This window comes from Vigna radiata, chromosome 1, assembly GCF_000741045.1.
Source record: "Vigna radiata var. radiata cultivar VC1973A chromosome 1, Vradiata_ver6, whole genome shotgun sequence".
Classification (NCBI taxonomy): Eukaryota; Viridiplantae; Streptophyta; class Magnoliopsida; order Fabales; family Fabaceae; genus Vigna; species Vigna radiata.
Window position 1 is genome coordinate 14700748 of NC_028351.1, and position 21270 is coordinate 14722017.

The 21270-nt window shown below is 31.6% G+C and overlaps 2 protein-coding genes across 3 annotated transcripts; one reads left to right on the forward strand and one right to left on the reverse strand.

Moving 5' to 3' along the window:
- Positions 1-1388: 1388 nt before the first annotated feature.
- On the forward strand, positions 1389-5615 carry LOC106766298 (syntaxin-51). The gene is made up of 6 exons (XM_014651061.2): positions 1389-1619; positions 3576-3788; positions 3998-4200; positions 4292-4392; positions 4486-4530; positions 5218-5615. The coding sequence occupies exons 2-6, from the start codon at positions 3580-3582 to the stop codon at positions 5347-5349; spliced, it is 690 nt and encodes a 229-aa protein (XP_014506547.1). The 5' UTR covers positions 1389-1619; positions 3576-3579; the 3' UTR covers positions 5350-5615.
- A 9450-nt stretch (positions 5616-15065) lies between these two features.
- On the reverse strand, positions 15066-19135 carry LOC106765978 (general transcription factor IIF subunit 2). 2 transcript variants are annotated; one of them, XM_022785417.1, is made up of 7 exons: positions 18816-19135; positions 17713-17821; positions 16604-16734; positions 16447-16521; positions 16008-16154; positions 15433-15551; positions 15066-15321 (listed from the first exon to the last, which is right to left on the reverse strand). In XM_022785417.1, the coding sequence occupies exons 1-6, from the start codon at positions 19038-19040 to the stop codon at positions 15447-15449; spliced, it is 792 nt and encodes a 263-aa protein (XP_022641138.1). In that variant the 5' UTR covers positions 19041-19135; the 3' UTR covers positions 15066-15321; positions 15433-15446. The 2 variants fall into 2 exon arrangements, with proteins under 2 accessions (XP_022641138.1, XP_014506229.1); XM_014650743.2 differs by having other exon boundaries at positions 15429-15551.
- Positions 19136-21270: the final 2135 nt, after the last annotated feature.

Here is a 21270-nt window from a genome sequence, read left to right on the forward strand (position 1 = left end):
AACTTCAAAACCCACGTCAATGGTGGTTTCGGTGTTGAACGGTGCTTCGAAACGGCAGAACGTTTGGACAGAATGACGACGGTTTGGTGAACGGTCCTTTGCCCGTGAACGACCAGTTATGGTCAAGGAAGGTTTGTGAGTCGAGAGACGTCTAATGGGTTTTCTTTCAGAGATGAGATTTGCAATGTTTAAAACCCTAAAAAATAAAACCCGCCAAATGAAAAACTCCAAAAATCTTAAACCCTTCATTTCCACGTCATTTTCAGATTTTTAAAATTTTTTCTACTTGAACCCGTTACAAGCCTGGAGGTCGATGGTGTCAAATGTTTGTAAAACATAAATGTCAAGTATTATTATCCAATTTAAACTAACTACTAGATGAATGTAGGCCTAATTCTTGACCTAATCTTCTAGGTTGATCTTTGAATGCCAACTCGGTCCATAATCAATTCATGTTAAGGTTCACTAGTTTTTCATAAGGTTAGACATCGGTCCAAACAACGACCACTGTTCCTTTTTTATCTTGTAAATGTTAAATCAACCTTGAACATGTTGACTATATGATGAGTATATCGAAAATTACCATAAGATTCTTAGACGATTTATACTCTCTCTTATTAATTACACACATTAAAATAATACTGAAAAAACATTTAGAGTACAATAATAATATAAGTTAAATATCTACAAATTAAATGAAATTTATATATATATATATATATATATATATATATATATATATATATATATATATGATTTTTTAATTAATCATTGTAGTATTATATTTTGGTTTTTATGAGTGAATTTAGAGGATGAATTTTAAAATATAAAATTATATATTTGTTCATTTTCTAATTATTGAAATTTAATATAATCTTTTATTTGATTGTCATATAAAATAAAATCTACAAAAATTACTTATATATATATATATATATATGTTTGTTAATTTACCAAAATTTAGATTATAAAAATATCAATAAAAGTCAACTTTAAATTCAAAAAAGTATTTTAATAATTTTAAAATTTAATTTAAAATAAAATAAAAAAAGATAATTATTCGTCTAACATAATTATTATTTTTTAGTTTATTTTTATTTTAAAAAACAGTTATCTTTTATTTTATTTTTTATTTAAAAAATAATTATCTTTTCAAAAATATAGAATAAAAAATAGTAACTTCTCCATAAGAATATAAATAAATACTTTTTATTTATTGTATTTTAAATTAAATTTTAAAATTGTTAAAATACTTTTGAATTTAAAGTTAGTTTTTATTTTAATAAGAATTTTTATTTAACCTAAAACTTAATATTTACTTAAATTAGCAAACTTTTATATATATATATATATATATATATATATATATATTATTTGTTCGTATGGTTGGGAAGGGACACCATAAACGACTGTGCTCAGCAACCGATTTTTTTCGTCCCACTTACCTTAAACGACGACTGTTTCAGACAAACGGTGCCGGTTGGTGGTGCTGCCTTTACGCCGATCTCAAAGACTACGTTTTATCCATCATTCTCTTCAAAACAAAACTCCTCCTTCCTCTTTATTCACAAACCCTAATTCAGAAGACAGAAGGTCGCTTTCTTCACCATCATTAGCGCGTAAGTTTCAATTCAATTCAATTATCCTTTTGCGATCTTCTTCCACTTTCGTTTTTCGTTCGCGTTGTTTTGGAGTTGCTGGTTGAGCTCTAGGTCCTCTGAATTGAGCGATTTGTATCTGATTTCGGTACATGTTTTTGTGATTGATTTTTCTGTATATCGCATGATGGGGGGGGGGGGGGTGGATTTTGTAGTGTCGCCCGTTGACCGTCGAACCCGCATCGCCCCCCGGTGCTATGCCTTTATTCATGTTGAGGTTTGCGGCAATTGTGGTGTATCTGGCGTGCTGGTATAAGGGGTCGAGATATTGGTCAAGATTCATATTTGGTAAGAATTATGTTGATCCTGGTGTTGGCATAAGGGTGCGGGATTTTGAGGCTATGAGTGCTACGCCTTCATAAGTTTGATTAAGTTTTATTTTTGTCATATATGTTGAATGTGAGATATGAACACCTCCTTCACTCATCCATCAGGATTGGACATTTGGAATGTGGAGATTCTTGGACTGATATATTATTGAGTGATGAAGTTATTTAAAGTGTGAGTCTATGAGAGTTACTTATTTTCACCTTCATTTTCTCTTGATTTAATAGTTAAATGTGAACTATTTATTAGACCATTGTATTATAAAAATAAAGGGTTAGAATGAGGGTAGAAGTAATGATTTTTTTAAGCAGTTAGAAAGTAAGAAACTTATTGTGTAAGTTTCTATTTCTTCTTTAAACAAACAAACCGTCTATTTCAAATCTACATTTTGCGTTTCTCCTTCTCTATTTAAATTTTTATTTAGATGAATCTAACATAGAGGATGTCTCTTTCAATGATGGTAATATACAAGGGGGTTAAATATCTTAAACGAATTAGATCCTCTTTTCACTGTTTGGATTTTAGATGGAAGGATTAGATCCATTTTTGTATCAGAAAATAATGTGTGCAGATTGTTATATTTGACCAACTTTTTAATAGATGATTTTGAATATTCTCTTGATTGTCAGTTTAACTAATTCATAATAATGGTCAGTGTGTGTATTTGTGCTGCTGTAGCCTATATTTTGGAAACTGTTGATGTCTCTTTCTGAGTCTGTATCCATGCTTCGTATGTTCTCAGTCTATACAGAAAAATGTTGTTGACACATATTCTGATCCTTCATCATGACATTAGCTGATCATATAGTTTCCTATTTTGATTAGGAAAACCTTTTTCCATTTTCAAATATGTTATGGAACTTTTAGCGGGGGCAAAGCTGCAATGGTTAGTTTTTGACATAAAGCAGAAGGATTCTATAGTTTAGCCCATAATGAGTGATCCATTATGTTTTGCTGCACTTGAACGAGACTTGGTTCATTTGTAGAGGTAACTTTGACTGATCAGTCTCTTCCTCTTTTGTAAGAAGGCTGACATAACTTATTGGGGAAGGATGGAGTAACTTCATGAAGCACCGTGTAAAAAGTACCTTGATTTACTTTCACTGCTGTCTATTCAAGTCAAAGTGATCAATGGCTGTAATAATGTAGAATACCATTGTGACTTAATCTGTCTGTATCTTTATTATCATGATATTCTTGCACTATCGTATGGCCGTCGTAACTTGTTCTTGAGGCACCAGAGTAGTTAGTAGGATGTGGAATGTTAAATTATCATAAGTGGGGGTCATTGTGTCATAGCTACTTTATGAATCTGTGTTTTAGGAATTTCTCTAGCCTGACAAAATTTATCTCACGTTAATAGTGAAGACTGGAAAATTATTTATCAAGTCAAACACTAGAAGATTTCTCAACTTACAGAATTATTGATTTTACATAATTTTTTATTTCTTGTATTATATATTCTGCATTCAATGTAAAATCTGTTCGATAGGAAGATAGGACTTCTATAGATTATTTATCATATAAAATGAGAAATGTCCGTACCTTGGTTCTGAGTTTGGTTTTCTTCTTTTTGCATCTTATTTTCAGGAAAATGGCATCTTCTTCAGACTCTTGGATGAAGGAATATAATGAAGCTGTAAAACTTGCTGATGATATCACTGGCATGATTGCTGAACGGAGTTCGTTTCCGGCATCTGGACCCGAAACCCAGCGGCATGGATCTGCTATAAGAAGGAAGATCACAATATTAGGGACCAGGCTTGATAGCTTGCAATCTCTTTTATCAAAGGTTCCTGCGAAGTGAGTGTTTAGTTATTTCCTATATTGATCGGGAAAAGTTCAATGGTATTATGGCAGAGCATAGTGACCTGGAACACTATTGGGTTGTAGTCATGTCATACTGTGTATTTTTGAAATAAATGTTTTGTGAAACCTTCTGATCTTAACTATCTCTTTTATGTTAAATTGCATGCTTGTTATTGAAGTGTTTCCTTGTCAATAATGCACAGAACTGAGAAGGAGATGAATCGTCGCAAGGATATGCTTGGAAACTTGAGGACCAAAGTTAACCAAATGGCTTCAACATTAAACATGTCAAACTTTGCAAATAGGGATAGTTTGCTTGGGCCAGAAATAAAATCAGATGCAATGAGCAGAACTGTTGGCCTGGACAACAGTGGACTAGTTGGTCTTCAACGGCAAATTATGAAAGGTCACTTTCAATTGTTTAAAATTTAAAAATATGAATTGTAGTCTGCTTTTTTTTTTTTTTATATTAATTTGCAAATGTGTTATTCAAGCAGAACAAGACGATGGCCTAGAGAAATTGGAGGAGACTGTAATCAGTACTAAACATATTGCGTTGGCAGTGAATGAAGAGCTGGATCTACACACCAGACTCATTGTATGTTCTTTCCCAAGTGTTATTTTTCTTTGCTCCTTTTACAGTCCATCTCATATCAGTTCTGAAATCTAATCATTTCTCTTCTTTTGCTAGGATGACTTGGACGAACATGTAGATGTTACAGATTCTCGGCTGAGGGTAACACTCTCACTATAACTTCTATATTTGGAATCATAACTTGTTTTTAAGCGTAAGAAAGTTGAATTTATGGCATGGATTTACAACATGCACGATTTGGTGGAATCATGTGATATTCTCTTCAATTATGTCTTATCTTTTTCAGTCTATAAATTCCTTCATTCTGATAGGTATATTATCTTTAAGTTGTTATTTTGAAAGTGAATCAATTTAACCTCCTTTCAAATACACGACACAGGCACACATATTATTTGGTCAGTCTTTTTTGTGTTGGTGGTTCAGCTATAAAATCATACTTATTTGGATAAAGATACTTTCATTATTATACACTGTCAATTATAGATTTGTGGGGATTTCTGCTCATAGTGTTACGTTTTTATCAGAAGATAAATGTTTTTGCATAACAATATTTAGTAAATTTCTTTCAAATATATTTGTATTTCCTTTACCTATGATGAACACTTTAATTTGGAAGTTTCAAATTAATATTTGACACGTGACATAGAAAGCAAAAGTATGTGAAAATAAACGAATGATATTTACATATGTTAATATACGTATTTCTGATGCATTTACTTAAAAAGTAGTTACTTGTTAACTTTCCCCCATGTTTTAGCTCTTGATTTGAGATATTGTAGAAATGAAGTAGCTTGCAACTGACCTTTCGAGTTTATGATGTGTAAACAGCGAGTGCAAAAGAACTTGGCAGTTTTGAACAAACGTACCAAGGGTGGTTGCTCCTGCTTGTGCATGCTTCTATCAGTGATCGGTATAGTGGTTTTGGTTGTTGTCATATGGCTGTTGATCAAATATTTGTAAAGATAAAAAATACCCAACTCGTGAACTTTCTCTCTTTTTTATGTTTCTAAATGTGTGCATTGAAACTTGGCAACGTGTTTCTTTTTTTTTTCTTTTTTTTTTTCACTGGGTGTTTTGGCAATGACATGGAATTTACTAAGGTGTTGAAAGGTTTTATTTTGTAATTCTCAGTTTTAAAGTTTTGCCCGAGTGTTTCTGTTGTAAAAATCATTATATTGAAAGTGACTTCCTTTAATGACTAAAGCCACTTTGAGCTTTTTGGAGCATTTTGAATATTTGTCATGCGTCTTAGTTCCTATCTAATTACTTTAATCCAAATAGTATTGCATCAAATGACAATTAAAAATCACCACTAACGTTACTTAGTTTTCCTCAATTATTTCCGAACACATAATTAATATAGTACTAGTTTTATCGTCACGATTGTTCCAAATTAAAACTTAATCAATAAAGAAACCCTCTTCTTCCTTAATCATCGCTTCCCGCGTCTTTGATTAGTTGTGTCATTGTCTCTTTCTCCCGTTGTTCGAACTCGTCAATTCTCTCATCAAACAAGTGTTTCACGTGGCTCTAATATGACGCAATTATATCATTGTCCAAGGATTTCAAGGCCAGTTTTGTGTTAGTTGCAACAAGGTTCTGGTTAATTTTGATGTTGTTGTCGTCCTTTTCCTCCTTTTGCTTTCTTAGCAGCTCCTCAAACACTTCCCTGCTTCTTTCATTGTCCCATTTGAGGTCCACATAGTCATGTTGCAGACTCTGAAGGTCGTTAGCCAACTTGGTATTCTTCGGTTTCAACCTCTCCACCTCTGCCTTCAGAAGTTTCACCTCCTCAGTTTCAGAATCTTGTGATGCCTCTTCACAACTCAAGTGAAAGGGAACTCACTTGAATCGCAATTTAACCTCTCTAACTCCCTATCCTATCCATTTGCGGTAGACAACTCTCATCTATGGTCCATGGTCTCAGTCCCTCTTAACACAAACCACCCTATCTGATCACATACTCTCATGTCATGCTCAAACACATTAAAAAATAATCGAAGTCATATGTAAAAGATGGGTCTTCTAGACTCTTTTTTGTGGGCTATTTTGAGTCATCATGAAGCTTCTAATATAATAGGAATAATTTGGATCTTGTATTTTAGGCCTAGTAGTCTAGAATTTATTTGAGTATTTTATTATCGACCAAATAAGAGTGTTTCATCCTGCACTCCCAAGCATTTCATCTTGCATCTCCAAACTATAATAAAATTTCAATTTTAGCCCTAATTAAAAAGTGTTTTAATTTTTAAAAAGTGTTTTTTTTAAACGTGGTCAAAGATTCCTAGGAGTCAGATTGAATTTCAGAGAGTCTGGTTTTATGTGCCTTTTTGCATCATATTTCACCCCACTTCTATTTCTCATAGTACCATTACCCTTCTCTCCTTTCTCAAAGCATCCTTCCTCTCCTTTCTCAGCCTTGCCTTACTCTCCTTTCTCACATAGCACAACACAGTCACAGAACACAATAAAATATTTTTTTTCGCACTACAACAACCATCACGGTCATTCGTCGCAAGCTTCTTTTTTTCACAACCGAGGTACAGAAACACTAGACTCTTCTTGTCGGATTTGATTTTCCTTTCTTTGTTGTCTTGCACGCGCACTAATACAAGATCTCATTTTAACATTTTAGTTTCTCCTTTGTTGTGTTTCCCAGTGCAGAGGCATTCGTCTTCTTCTTCCTCTAATTTTCGTTCATCTTTGGCTGCTCAAACATTGTCAAAGGTTAGTTCATGGTTTTAAAATTTTCTTTGGTGCTTTTGCATGTTTATAGCATGTTTATAGACTGGATATATAGATTGGATGATTAGAAATTATTTAAATTTGTCTGATTTGGTTGATCTATCCATGGTTTTGTGATCCAAAACGCGATAGACATGTATCGGATATGAGAAACCTATACAGCCAACATCAGATGTAGGTTGTATCGGTTTCACATATCCAATACACGCCTATTGCGTTTTTTTTTTTTACCGTTTTATTGTATTTTTTTTTTGTTTTATAGTTTGTTCTTTTATTTGAAATGAATTGTTTTATTTAAAATATTTTATTATTTAATTTTTTAAAATATTTTATTATTTAATTGTTTTATTTTAAATAATTTATCATTTAATTGTTTTATTTTAAATAGTTTATTATATATTTGTTTTATTTTAAATAGTTTATTATGTATATTAATATTTGAATTAATTATTTTCTGTTATAATTATTTTAAATAGTATGTTTTAATTATTTTAAATTTTCTGTTATAATTATTTTAAATATTCTGTTATAATAATTTTACATGCCAAATGCGTTTTTCTATTTATTTTGTTTTACGGTTTTATTGTATTTCTTTTTTTCGTTTTATAGTTTGTTCTTTTTATTTGAAATGAATTGTTTTATTTAAAATATTTTATTATTTAATTGTTTTTTCAATAGTTTATCATTTAATTGTTTTATTTGAAATAGCTTATTATTTAATTGTTTTATTTTAAGTAGTTTATTATTTAATTGTTTTATTTTAAATAGTTTATTAAATAGTTGTTTTATTTTAAACAGTTTATTATGTATATTAATATTTGAATTAATTGTTTTCTGTTATAATTATTTTAAATATTCTGTTATAATAATTTTAAATTTTGTGTTTTAATTTATTTAAATGTTCTGTTATAATTATTTTAAACTTTCTTTTTAATTTTTTAATAGGATGAAGTTATTTGATTTTTATTTTAATAAAATTGTTATAATTGAATTAATTATTTATTTATATAAACATTTGAATTAATTTTATTTACTTTGAATGAAATTATTTTAATTTTTCTATTTTAACTATTTTAATTTTTCTATTTTAATTATTTTAATTTTTCTATTTTAATTATTTTTTATTTTTGTTTTAATTATTTAAAATATTCTGTTATAATTATTTTAAATAATATGTTAATAAAAATTTAGAATAGACATAGCTCGTAGTCGAGGAGGTTCATCTTCACACCACTGTTTCTGTTCGTAGAAGACGTGTTGCAATTGAGTCTGATGTTTATGTTGAGGATGTAGTTGAGGATCATGCATTTGTGGAGCATGATATTGAGCAGGAGGAGGATCATAAGGATGTTGCTGAAGGTGAATTTCCTGGAAGTCGATTAGACACTTCAGTATTGACACATTACATTCACCACGTTGCTTATGCGATATGGCAGGGTCGGGTAAGTGCAAAACTTTAATTTTAATGATTATTCTTTAGTTGAAATAATTTGATATTAAATATTATTGTTTAGGAATGGGAGGAGATCAAGTTGATCTCCCATAGGAAGAAGTTAAATAGATTAGGGTCCTGCCACGAGGGCATTAGAGACATCGTTAATGGTTTTGGTCTGATGTCTCTCTGGTGGGCATCTCCTATGACTATGTCGATAAGGGTCTACTGCTGGCATTTGTAGAGAAATTTCATTTTGAGACCAGCAGTTTCCATCTCCCCGTGGGTGAGATGACCGTGACTTTAGATGATGTGTCATCGTTGTTGCACCTCCCAATGTTAGGCCAGTTATGTCATCTAGAGGATGTAGATTTTGAAGAAAGTAGACGCGCCATTGTGGAGCTTTTAGGCGTGGATGGTGGGAGAGTTGGTGCTGAGTTACATGCAACTCACGGTGCAAAAGTCAGATTGAGTTGGCTATGAGACATCTACGCTAAGCACTATGAGTAGTAGTAGTGGGAGTATATTGGCCGGGCATACTTGTTGCATCTAGTTGGGTTCAGTATATTTGCTTATAAGACTGGCACATCCATTCGCATGTCTTATCTTTTGTTCTTTAGAGACGTACATGCATGTGGTTGATATGCCTGGGGCGTTGCTGCACTAGCATATATGTATAAGTAGGTAGGAGATGCCAGCTTGGCTTCAACAAGATAGATGGCAAGTTATTTGACTCTATTGTAGGTACAAATTTAGTTTACAATTTGATTTGGTTGAATATTTTCGTTGTGGATTATGAAATAATTTGTAATTTTCTATTTTGTAGAGTTGGATATATGAGCACTTCCCTACATTGGGAACAAGGCGACTGGTGTCTTCGTACATGGAAGGCAAATTGTGTCCTACGAAGTGGGAGTCACCGAGGCAGGGTTCCACCCTCTTAGAGGTCAGGGTACACTTGGATGCGCTGACATATGATTTAATCATTTGGTACCCTTATGAGTCATATTGGGAGACTCGTCCTTTTTACAGAGTTTGTATGTTCTCGTGATGGATCAGGATTGGTGACACGTTGTGTCGAAATTTGCATGAGCGTGTTTTGAGGCAGTTTGGGTTTCAATAGTCTATCCCTCGGAGACCCACCCGTTGTTGCAGATGCAGACATACTGGTCACCAATTATGCCTGGTTGCACTATCATGATCACGTGGTTAGGGGTGTGTTCATTGGCAGATTCCCATCTGATTGTGTTGATGGTTACCTTCCTTGGTTAGGATGATATCTCATCCTTACATTATTCCTGCTGCCGATGATGACCGACCGAGTTTTGCTCCCAGACTCCGACGTGACATTCCTGATGAAGTGTCGCAGCTTTGTATATTGGCTTCACAGTTTACATTCTCAAAATATGAGGGGTCGTGCTTTGTAGAACTCTCTATTCTCTGAAGTTTTTTCTTTTGTGCACCATTTGTCTTAACTTTATGCAATAGAGGTATCATAGATGTCATTTCAGGACAAACAATGTCAAGTAGCTTTTCTTTAATCATCACTTTACCTTCAATCTCAACCTTAAATTTTTCTCCAACCATAGCAAGCTCACGTTTTATGGATAACTCTGGCCGCGATTCATTTGATACAAAATCTGAAATAGACAATCTTGTCCACATAACATGAAATTCACCCAAAGGAATGACACCAGGGGCATAACGTGCTAATTCACAAGCACATGAGACACCATAGGTCCTTCTAAGTATGCATCCACATCTTGCCTTATCGAGTCCTATAACATTTACTCATTCTAATTCTTCAGCTATTAGTCCTAAAACATATCTGGATACTCGTCCAACAAGTCTTTTGTATCTTATGCCTTTATAAGATTCACTCATAAGATTGAGACTGTTTTCGAACGACACTTTGATCTTATTATGTTGCAACATAATGACATTATGAATGGCATCCCAGCAAGAACAAAGATCTACCATACTATTTCCCAATACTTTCTTTAAGTTCCAATGAGCTGACTCAACCTTGACAAAAATTATTCACCAATATTATCAAATATTCAAATACAAAATAAACTAATATAACATTAAAACATACCTGTTCGTTGTTGTATTCCCTAAATGCATAACGTTGTTTGTCCATGCCTTTACAAAGTAAGTATTGTATGGAATAATACAAGTATTATTCACATATTCGAAGAATAAAGGCCATGAAAGACATGTGTATTCAAGGCGATTCACACAGTCACCAAATATAGATTCATCTTAATACAAGTATTATTCACATATTCGAAGAATAAAGGCCATGAAAGACAAGTGTATTCAAGGCGATTCACACAGTCACCAAATATAGATTCATCTTCACAATCCATGACGTTCTCCCATGCTTCCATTACGACATCCCATGCTTCCACACAATTAAGTAACATTTTGCACTTCACTTTGACATTTTTTATAATATGGTAGGGACATAACAACCGATATGATTGAGAAAATACATTGTCGATGGAATTCATCAAAGACAAATCTTTATCGCTGACAATGACTTGTGGATAGGCCTCAGATGTCAAAAATAAGTTTCTAAACTTTTTAAGAGCCCAAGTGAAATTATTTTGTCACTCGCTTGATAAGAATGCAAAAGTGGCTAAGTAGGTCAACCTGGTAGATGTCATACTAATAATCTTTAACAACGACAATCGATATTTATTTGTTTTATAAATTGAATCCATTAACAAAATAACATTAAATGCATTCAATAACTTGACTGCATCAAGATTTGTCCAAAAGAGGTCACTGACAACCTCAGAATCCTTCGCACATCTACTCCAATGATTGTACTTGTCGCGATTCAACATCGTCATCAAGTGTTGCAGCTTAGTTCTCGACCCTCTCAATTAGCGTTTGTATGTATACCTTGCTGGGTAAACTTGTTTTATTATAGTTACATTATGATCATTATTTTGTTTCAGGGTCAACAAAATATTTTTCGGTCTTACTTGGGTTTTAGTCATATCAGCAAATATTGCTTGTTCAGTAGAATTTAACCTACCAGCATAAGGATGCCCCACTAAAGTTTATGCTAAATCGTGGTTGTGGTATCCACAAATCACTTGCAATACCCATCCATCGCCATTACCATATGGCTTACTCCTTAATTGGAAAGGACACTCACATTTTTGGGTCCCATATGTACTAGGTTGAACATCGGGTTTGTATTTTCTATATTTTCTGCCTCTTTCACATCCTAGCAACACAAACGTCTTCCTCCCAGGTTGACCGGTAGCTTTATCGAATCTTATAGTCACCACAACAAATCCTAGATTATATGCAATCCCTCTTACCCATTCAATTAAGTTTTCACGAGAGGAAAATATTTCATTTGTTGTGAAATGATTTGTCAGGTCTCCCTCAACACCCTCATTTATAAAGGAAGAAAATTCTGATAATATGCTAAAATTTATTTCAGAATCCATCCCATAACAATATTCGTCCATTTAGACTATAATCACCTATAATAAAATATTAAAAAAATAATACAAAAAATTTATAATTTATAATTATATTATACATTATAAAATTATAAAACTAATATAAATTTGTTAACAATGTAATCAATTTAAAAAAAACACCAAATTAAATAAACTTAAAACTATATAACATTATTAAAAAATTTCATAAACATAAAAAATCACGTATAAATTATATCTAAAAGATTATAAAAATTAAATATTTAAAATGCATTTTTTGATTAACAAAAATTAATAATTATAAAAACGTAGTTAATTATTTTTATTAATTTTTTGTATAAAACAAACATACTTAAATAATATTAATAAATCAACATGCAAAAATATGAAACATTCGTAACAATTATTTTTTACCAATTACATATTATCATATTATATTATAAATTCATAAAAATTATACATAAGCATAAATATAATTATAAAATAATAAAATAGTAAATAATATAACTAATTTTGTTATCAATAAATGCCTCATGCATCTATTGTTCCATCTTCAATAATGAATAATCAGATCCTATGGTGCTTCTAATAGCACAACTAATTCAATATTGATATTCGAAGTTTTCATCATCGAATCTTGACATTTGATACGTATTAAGTATTTTTTTAAAAATCAGTTTTATTAATTTTAATAAATCGTAGAAATTAATTTATATTCATTTTAAATTATATAACTACATTATAAACTGATACAAAATCATATATAATTTTAAAATTAATCAAAAACTAATAAAATAATTAAATAAAAATATTATTAAATTTTTATATAAATTAATAAATATTTGTCGAACTTTCACATCCGAATAGATAATCATCGGAAATCCAAATCCGATAATTTCATTTTATGTTTTTTTATTCAAAATTAGTTTTATTCATTTTAATATAATAATAAAATTATTTTTTATTAATTACAAATTATAAAATATATTATAAACTAATACATAAAATAAAAAAAAAATTAAACTAATATAAGAAGTATTAAAAAAAATTTAAACTAATATAAAAAGTATCTAATGTAAACATCCAGAATAAATATATTAAAATTGTGTATCGGATATCCACATCTGAAGATTCGTAAATCGGATATCCACATCCGAGGGTTTGTACATCGGATATTCACATTCGAAGATTTGTAAATCGGATATCCTCATCTGATCTGCACATCGGCTCTTAGTTTTGGTTTTTCATTTCATGCAAACATATTAACAAAAATAAAATACCTCTCCTACATCAATATCAATCCAACCAAGAAGATGCAAACAAATTTAACAAAAAATACTAACAACCCATCATCAATATCAATCCAACCAACAAGATGCAAACATATTTAAAAACAAATACTAACCTCCTTCTTCAACAAGAAGACAAACAATGAGCTGATACGAAGAACCCCAATACATCACCACAAGTGAAGCACTCCAACTTACATTCAACAATCCTTCTAAAATATATATAAATAACACTCACTCACAAATAGGACCTACAAAGTACAAAACCTCAAGAAGAAAAATATTATCAAAGAGTTGCATTTCAAAGGTGCAAAGGTTTAGGGTTTCTTTATAAAGATGAAATGGGGTGCAGGAATGAAAGGGTGCAGGGGTGGTGTAGGGATGCAGGGTTAAGGAGTGCAGGGTCAAGGGTTGTAGAGGTCAGCAATGCATGCTTACTGATTGGAAGAAAATGGAGGTGGAGTCAATTGTGGGCACAAAAATTCTCACTAATCAAAATATTAAACTTTTAAACCATTTATTAATTAGGGGTATTTTCAAAAATTGGAGGTGCAGGATGAAATGCTTGGATGTGCAAGGTGAAACGCTCACCAAATAGTGTAAGATTTATTTTTGGGTCTTATATTTTAGACCAAGTAGTGTAGGGTTTTTGGATCACTTGGGCCAACAAAGGTTAAGGCTCAATGTTGACCTAAAGTAGACACTCATGAGCTTAGGTTGACTATGTGGTCAAAAATTTTAACCTAACTTGACACCCAAAGGTGTGTGAAACGTTCCATGTAAGAGTGACCATGTGTCATGCTCACATTGGAAAAGTACATTGGAAAAGTTTTCTTATAGTTAGTAACTACATATCACATGTAATAGTTGTTGGACATGTGTTTTAAATAAAGTATTTAGGAAAAAACGTTTTAAATAAAAAATCATAATAGGTATGTCACATAATAAAACATTTAGAAAAAACGTTTTAAATAAAATATCATAGCAGGTATGACACATGGTGATCCACTTTTATATTTGGCTCAAAACTCAAAAGTATGAAGGATTGAGAATTAACAAATGCAAGTATGAAGACTTTAGTGCAACTTCGACTGAAGGGGATCAGAGAGAATTGAGGAACGCCATGGCGGAAAATCAACACTCTTCTCACTATTAAAGTGGGAGGGACAATATACTGAGGAAGATAAAATCAATCTCCGGATAAGAAAATTTAGATTACATAAAAAAAAAAAAGTATTACATTTTGGATTGATAATCCGCAATGTATTATTATTTTTTAAATATATTTCAGATTATACAAATTTAATTTGTATTACAAATTATATACTTTAAAATATAAATTTATATTTTGAGGATCTACAATTTGAAATGATATTTGAATTATGGATTGTTTTTTAAATTTATATTACGAATTATATAATTCAGAATATAAATTTTTATTAAAAATTTTATAATATAAAATATAAAATAAATTTATATTTTATATTACATAATTTGAAATGTATAAAATTAAGATTTTTGACTTCTGGATTATATAATCCAAAATATCTACGAATTACACTATTCAGAACTATAATTTCAACAAGTGTAACTAGAATTTTAAAAATTTATGGGATGCAGAAAGAAAACATGTAAGTGCAATATAATGACTATAAACATCTACAACCTTTGGAGCAGTAGAAATGCATCCAATGATGACTTACATGTATCCAAAGTTGCGTAAACTTAATGACTATAAACATCTACAACCTTTGAAGTAGTAGAAATGCATCCAATGACTTACAAGTATCCAAAGTTGCATACACTTATTTATGTTTCAGAAAGAGTTTAGGGAATTCAATGCACAGCACAAATCAACCTCTAGTGCCATTTGCCAGTTTCGGAGCAATTTCACATTGTAATTTTTGTTAATTTTGCAATAACACCGTAAATTGTTCAAAAATTAATCCAGTTCTGCTTTCCCACTAAGGAACACAAATAAATTGTGATGTAGCAAAATCTGCAAAACAAAAAAAGTGCAGAAGAATCAGAAAAGGCTGTACCAAGATGCATGCTGCTTTATTTTGCAACTTGAACATAATGAAGAAACTGAAATGAGTAAGCTACATATCATTTGAAGGTCGCTTAATCTCCAGATTTTCTGTATTCAGGCTTCAGTTCATACGTTCCTTGATTAGTTCCTTTGTTGTTGTAGACACAAAGGTCTTTTAGTATATCTTTCAGAAATTGCTGTAAAAATGTGAAGATCCACCAAATGAGTTAAACAGGATCTACTAAATTAATAACCATAAACAAATAAATCTGGATTTGAAAGTATATTGTTTCTCAATGGTGTGTGGGCTTGTAGAGGCATACCTACTAAGCAGTAAAAGTACAACATACATCGTTATCTTCATCACTTCTCATAAAAATAACATAAATGATAGAGACATACAATCTTAATCTCTCAAAAATTCTCTACACAACTCAGATTAACTTATCAACCTATCTTGTATAGATTAGTTCAATTGCACAAACTATTATATCGGACAGGTCTGAGCATTCACTACAAATGCATATCCATTAAAAGCAACAAACTTTTATGGTTGCAGTTCATTTTGCGTAGAGATTTGAGATTTAAGCTTGTAAAAGTGCAAGTATTCAAGAAAGCCAGATTTTAAGAGTAAAACTACTCAAAAAACATACTTCAGGTTGGTCGGTTTCTTGAATGAGGTTTCTTAAACTCCAATTAGATTGCCGTTCAAATAGCTTAAACACAATTTCTTCCATCTCCCCACGATCTCTTCTTGTTCTCTTTGTATCGGTTGCTTTAGCAGGAGTTTTCTTCTTTTCCTAATCCAACACAAACATCTGTTACAACTGAAGTATAAATTAATAAAATATATTGAATTGCATAAGAAGCCTGTACAAATAGTCCTCAACACCACCTCTTCAACACCTTATATCTCATTTTTGTCTCATTATCAACCCAAAAAGAGGGGGGAAGGGGGGAGGGGCTAGATGTGATTTGATCAGTAAGTTATAAAATCATGATGAGCTGACATTATGCCAAAACAAGGGGATTCTCTTAGCATGAATTCATTGAGGAATAGGATTGGTAACAGGAAGGAGAATAAGCCATTACAGGGGGCCCAGAAGTTGAAAAACTGATCATCCCTGGCATTGGCCTCATATGTGCCCCACTATCATTGTCAATGACCTGAAAATAGAATGCAGAAGTCAAAGATAATGGAACTGTTTGCCTAACTCATGGATAAGGAGAATTAGAGCCATTAGAAAACCTGAATCTGTCTACTTTTGACCATATACTTGTTTGTCCTTTCCCGGCAGAGTTTCCCATAGAGTTCAAGGTTTTGATTATGGGGCCTCATGTCGAACTTGTTCAGTATTTTTCCCTCCACAGAGATCTTTCCTAAAATACAACAGAAATTTCAACAGGTGGATTTACATTTTGCTAAATTAACTTTGATAGAGGAGATTAATGATGCTTTAGATATCAAACCAATACTGTCTAGAATAAAAATATCTTTAGGGAAAAGAGAAAGAAAAAAGTAGAAGAGCAGATAATAAAACATCATGTAGTGTAGTAGTTGTAGACTAAGATATAGAAGGGCAGCATATTAACTAAATAAACTTGTCAGTCTCTCTGGCATATTCAACAAAACCCCCCTAGAATAACCGCTTCCCAAGCATTAGCAAGGAGACATCTGAACCTCATAATAAGAGAATTGAAGAAAAACATTCTTGGAATTTTCACAACCAAAAGCATAGATAACAGCATAAACCTAATATGCTTTATAGGGAATTGCAATCCAATAATATCCAGCAACTAAATATTTTAAATGGTTGTTAGCTGTTAAAAACAGCACCAGAGAAACACAAATCAAAAACATTAAGATAACATGTTTTCTACATATATGCCTTAAAACTGTTACTTTAATGAAGTGCAACTGTCCACATAAAAGATTTGTTATAACAGATCAGCTCAAATGTTGGAAGGTCAAATTCATAACTAATTTAGAAAAGAATGTGCATGCATCATAAACTCCTCTGATTATTTCAAACATATGATTCAAAGCTTATACACATGAGGTCCACTTGTTTCAACCTAGAGAGTTAAAAACAATGATCGGCTTCATTTCTTTCTTTTATGAAGGAACACCCTCATTTCAATAACAAGCACCATGATGCAGGTGATCTTTTAATGACAGAGGAACATGGGCAAGGACATAAAATTACTAGGTGATAATATTAAAGTAATACACATCTCAGAATGTTCAAACAATCACAGCTACTTCACGTCAAACCGAGATATAAATAACAGTGAGCTTAACTATCCACCAAAGTAACTTTCAATGTAAATGGTCACCATAAGATGAAACTTATTTACCTTGCGGTGTGTCTGAAAACACAGACATGGGAATGAAGTCTTTAGACATATCCATAACATAACATCTGGGTATATGTCCAGCTTCAGTTCCAGCCAACTCCATTGTAAACTGAGTATTTTAACTAAAGAATCAATTTAAAAGGACAAAAATCACAGGGAAAAGTGTCACTAATAGCTACAGTAAAAGTAACTATTTTCATATGATACAAAATACACGTATAATATACATGTCATTTTCCTAAACAAAAAGATATAGGACAAAACTTGGAATAACTTCCGCCTAGGCTTTCGGTGTTATTCTCCAAGCAGAAAAAGCTTTTCACCTTAGTAATTCTGTTGATTTTTCATACATAACTTTATTATGCAAATTAGAAAAGTTAAACAGGATTCAATTCTAATAGAAACCAAGGTTTAATAAATCAACCTGTAACTAAGATTTTGGCTGCAATGACAAGGTTTTTCAGTGACCGAAACCGCAATGCGACTGAAATTGTGGCTGCATCTGCCACATTTCTCAAAGATTAAACTTTTGAACGTCCTATTCTTCTATAACAATTATTGCTTCACCTTAGTAACTTCTATTGATTTTTAATACATAAATTTATTACACAAACTACCAAGATTAAATAAAACTTCAATTCCGATTGAAAGCAAGGTTCCCAAAATCAGCTTGCAACTATGATTTGGGTTGCACATGAAGGTTGTATTAGTGTCTGAGGCAGCAATGTAACCGAAGCCACATTTGTATGTGATTTCGAAAACAGATGAAACATCAACGGTAATTTAAAACCTTGTGGGAGAACAATACCAGAAACTTATCCATTACATTTTTATAAGAAAATCATTTACAGCGAAAACAATGGCAGCAGATTAAATCGAGTAATGCATTATTTTAGACCTCGACGTACTTTGGTTAATACAAACAACTGAAAAGGAATATAATACCAAATTAATGAGATATCCGTAGGACTAATTCAAGAAAAATTGATCCTACCAGAACAGAGTCCTTGAAATTTAGGTCTCAACATTTGCACTCACACAATGTGGATCACGGCATGGCATCCACACATTCATTATCTGTAGATAGAGGAAAGGAGAAGAACCTGAGGAGGAGAATCGTCGTCGTTGGAGTTGAGAGGGTCGATAGAGACAACGACCTTGGCAACGGGGCGAGAGGGGTCGGAGGGAGGGGCACGGAGGCAGCGAGAGACCAGGGGAGGACACTTCATCAGCCACACTGCTCTCTCCGCTTTCGAGGTGTCCACGTACGAATTATTCGTCTGTTTCGTGCCGCCACCACCTCCGCCACCACCACCTTGGTCTTCCATTCTCAATAGAAAGAAGAAGAACAAGAAGAGGAGTTTGCAGGTGACTATTGATTTTTGAAGCAGAATGAAACCGTTTTGTTTGTTTTGTTCACAGCCTGCTGGTGCTGTGGTGTGCAGTATTTATGTGGCATTATCATTTTATATTATTTTTATTTCATCATCTGTAATAATATACAGAGTTTATACCACTTTTAAGAACTGTATTTAGCAATTGAACAGTTATTAAACCTGTCAAAATACCATTTAGAAGTTTAATGTTAAATGATTTTAATAAATAATTATATAATAATATATAATATTATAATTTCAAAAATATTAAAAGAATATAATTGTGTTTAGTTTTTAACATGTGAAATACATATGCCAAATTTAAATAAAATATTTTCTAATATGTATAGGATTAATCCCTAAATATTCAATATTTTTTTTAATTGTGTCCATCCCAGGAATAAATGGAAGTGTTAATATTAATCTAATAGAAAAAATTACATTCAATTTGTTTTAAAAATATAAAGATCATATTGAATTAAAAATAAACAAATAAATATTAAATATTTTTATAAATATAAAAATTAAAAAATGATTAAATCACAGGTGGAATCCGTGTGTTCTTTATTTATTATAAACTTGTGGAAACGTGTGTTCATTTTTTTTTAATGATAATACAACTATTATTATTACTATTATAAATGTGAATATAAATAATTTTTATAATTTTTTTATAAATAATTTTTATTTATTTTGGAGGTATTTTTATAATTAAAAAATGATTAAATTTAAAAATTTATTAAATAAATAAAATAATTAAATTTAAAGAAATGGTTTGATAAAATTGATAGAATATTTTTCAATTTAATTTGTTTATAGGATAAAATTAAACACGAAAAAGGATAATCATCATTTATAGGTGTAGAATGTAAAATATCACAAAATGGTAGTTTAAAAGTAATGATGGTTTAAAAACAGTGAGACTTAATTATTTTAATATTAAATGGTTTTAATTTAGACAATTTCGTATTATTTTAAAACACGTAATCTCTTTATAAACTACTTTTTTAGAGTTGTCTAACTTCTTTATGGGGTTCTCACTCCTTGTTCATCTGTTTGAAAATCGAATACTGTCTGAGTGATCATCACAACGAGATCTTCAGGTCTAACTTATTAGTTTCTTTGATAGACTAAATTGGTTTCTGCTTCTTTTTTTGGTCAGTTTTGTTTTCCTTTTTGCATGTAAGATCTTTGTGGTTGTATGTGACGTTTGAGTTTTCTATAAGACTCTATGTTAATCAGTGGTATTAATGGTATGTACTGATCATGTTTTCGTTATTTGTAGGAGCATATAGGGGTTCTTGTGCATTTGGTACTGCTTTAGGCCTTTTAGAGCGACTTGGTCATCTATAAGGTAAGGAAAGTTAAATATATTGTTTTAAGTTTTAAGTACTTTAATAATATGAGTTAGTATGTTTAAGTTCAATTAAATGGATCGATCTTAGTCATTTGGATAGGTGTTGAGTGCAATCAAATCTAGTTTTGAAGCTTCTGGTTTTTAAAGTGACATTGAGGGCCATTGATATAGCACTAAGTGTTGGCCTTCCAATGGCATGGGTTTTGGTCTCTAGACATGTGGTGCTGAGTCGTGATTCTGTACAGCTGAGCACTAGTCTTCGAGTTGCCTTGGTTTGGTCTCTGGATGCAGGGCCGTAAGCAGTGGTCCTGTATCGTTGAGTGCATCCTCTTTCGAGTTATTTTTTTGTTTTCTATATTTCTTTCGAATTCTTGATTTGGTTTAGACTAATGCAAATTACTTTGGTGCGTGTTTATTTTGTAGTTGGAACATATAATAGTACTCATGTATGTGTTATATGTATAATGATGTTTAAATGAAACGAGAAGTGTGAATTAATATGTTATGAAAGAGATTATACAAAGAAATTGTTATTCGTGTTTTATAGTGTGATGTATTGAAGTAAGGACTTTCGGAATTAGAGGATGATTCTAACACTCTTAATAACTTCCAATCTCAAGTAGAGTATGATGGTTATATCGTGAAGAATAACAGGAGATCCTTAGTTTAATAATCGTGTATTGATCATAGATATTTGACGAATTAACCTTGGTGTGTGGTAGTTTGATATGGGAGGATTGTTTCACCACACACATAGTTGAGAGACAGAAACATATATAAGCTTTTATAATTTTATGATGGTATAATTTATTTTTTTGTTATTTT

Excerpts from the sequence above, each read along its gene's own strand:
- LOC106766298 (XM_014651061.2), top strand. The coding sequence starts at position 3,580 with ATGGCATCTTCTTCAGACTCTTGGATGAAGGAATATAATGAAGCTGTA. Across the intron at positions 4,201-4,291 it reads TCAACGGCAAATTATGAAAG|AACAAGACGATGGCCTAGAG; the intron begins GTCACTTTCAAT and ends TTATTCAAGCAG. Across the intron at positions 4,531-5,217 it reads TTACAGATTCTCGGCTGAGG|CGAGTGCAAAAGAACTTGGC; the intron begins GTAACACTCTCA and ends ATGTGTAAACAG.
- LOC106765978 (XM_022785417.1), bottom strand. The coding sequence starts at position 19,040 with ATGGAAGACCAAGGTGGTGGTGGCGGAGGTGGTGGCGGCACGAAACAG. Across the intron at positions 16,522-16,603 it reads TCAAAAGTAGACAGATTCAG|GTCATTGACAATGATAGTGG; the intron begins GTTTTCTAATGG and ends TTCTATTTTCAG. Across the intron at positions 15,552-16,007 it reads AAGAAACCGACCAACCTGAA|CAATTTCTGAAAGATATACT; the intron begins GTATGTTTTTTG and ends ACATTTTTACAG.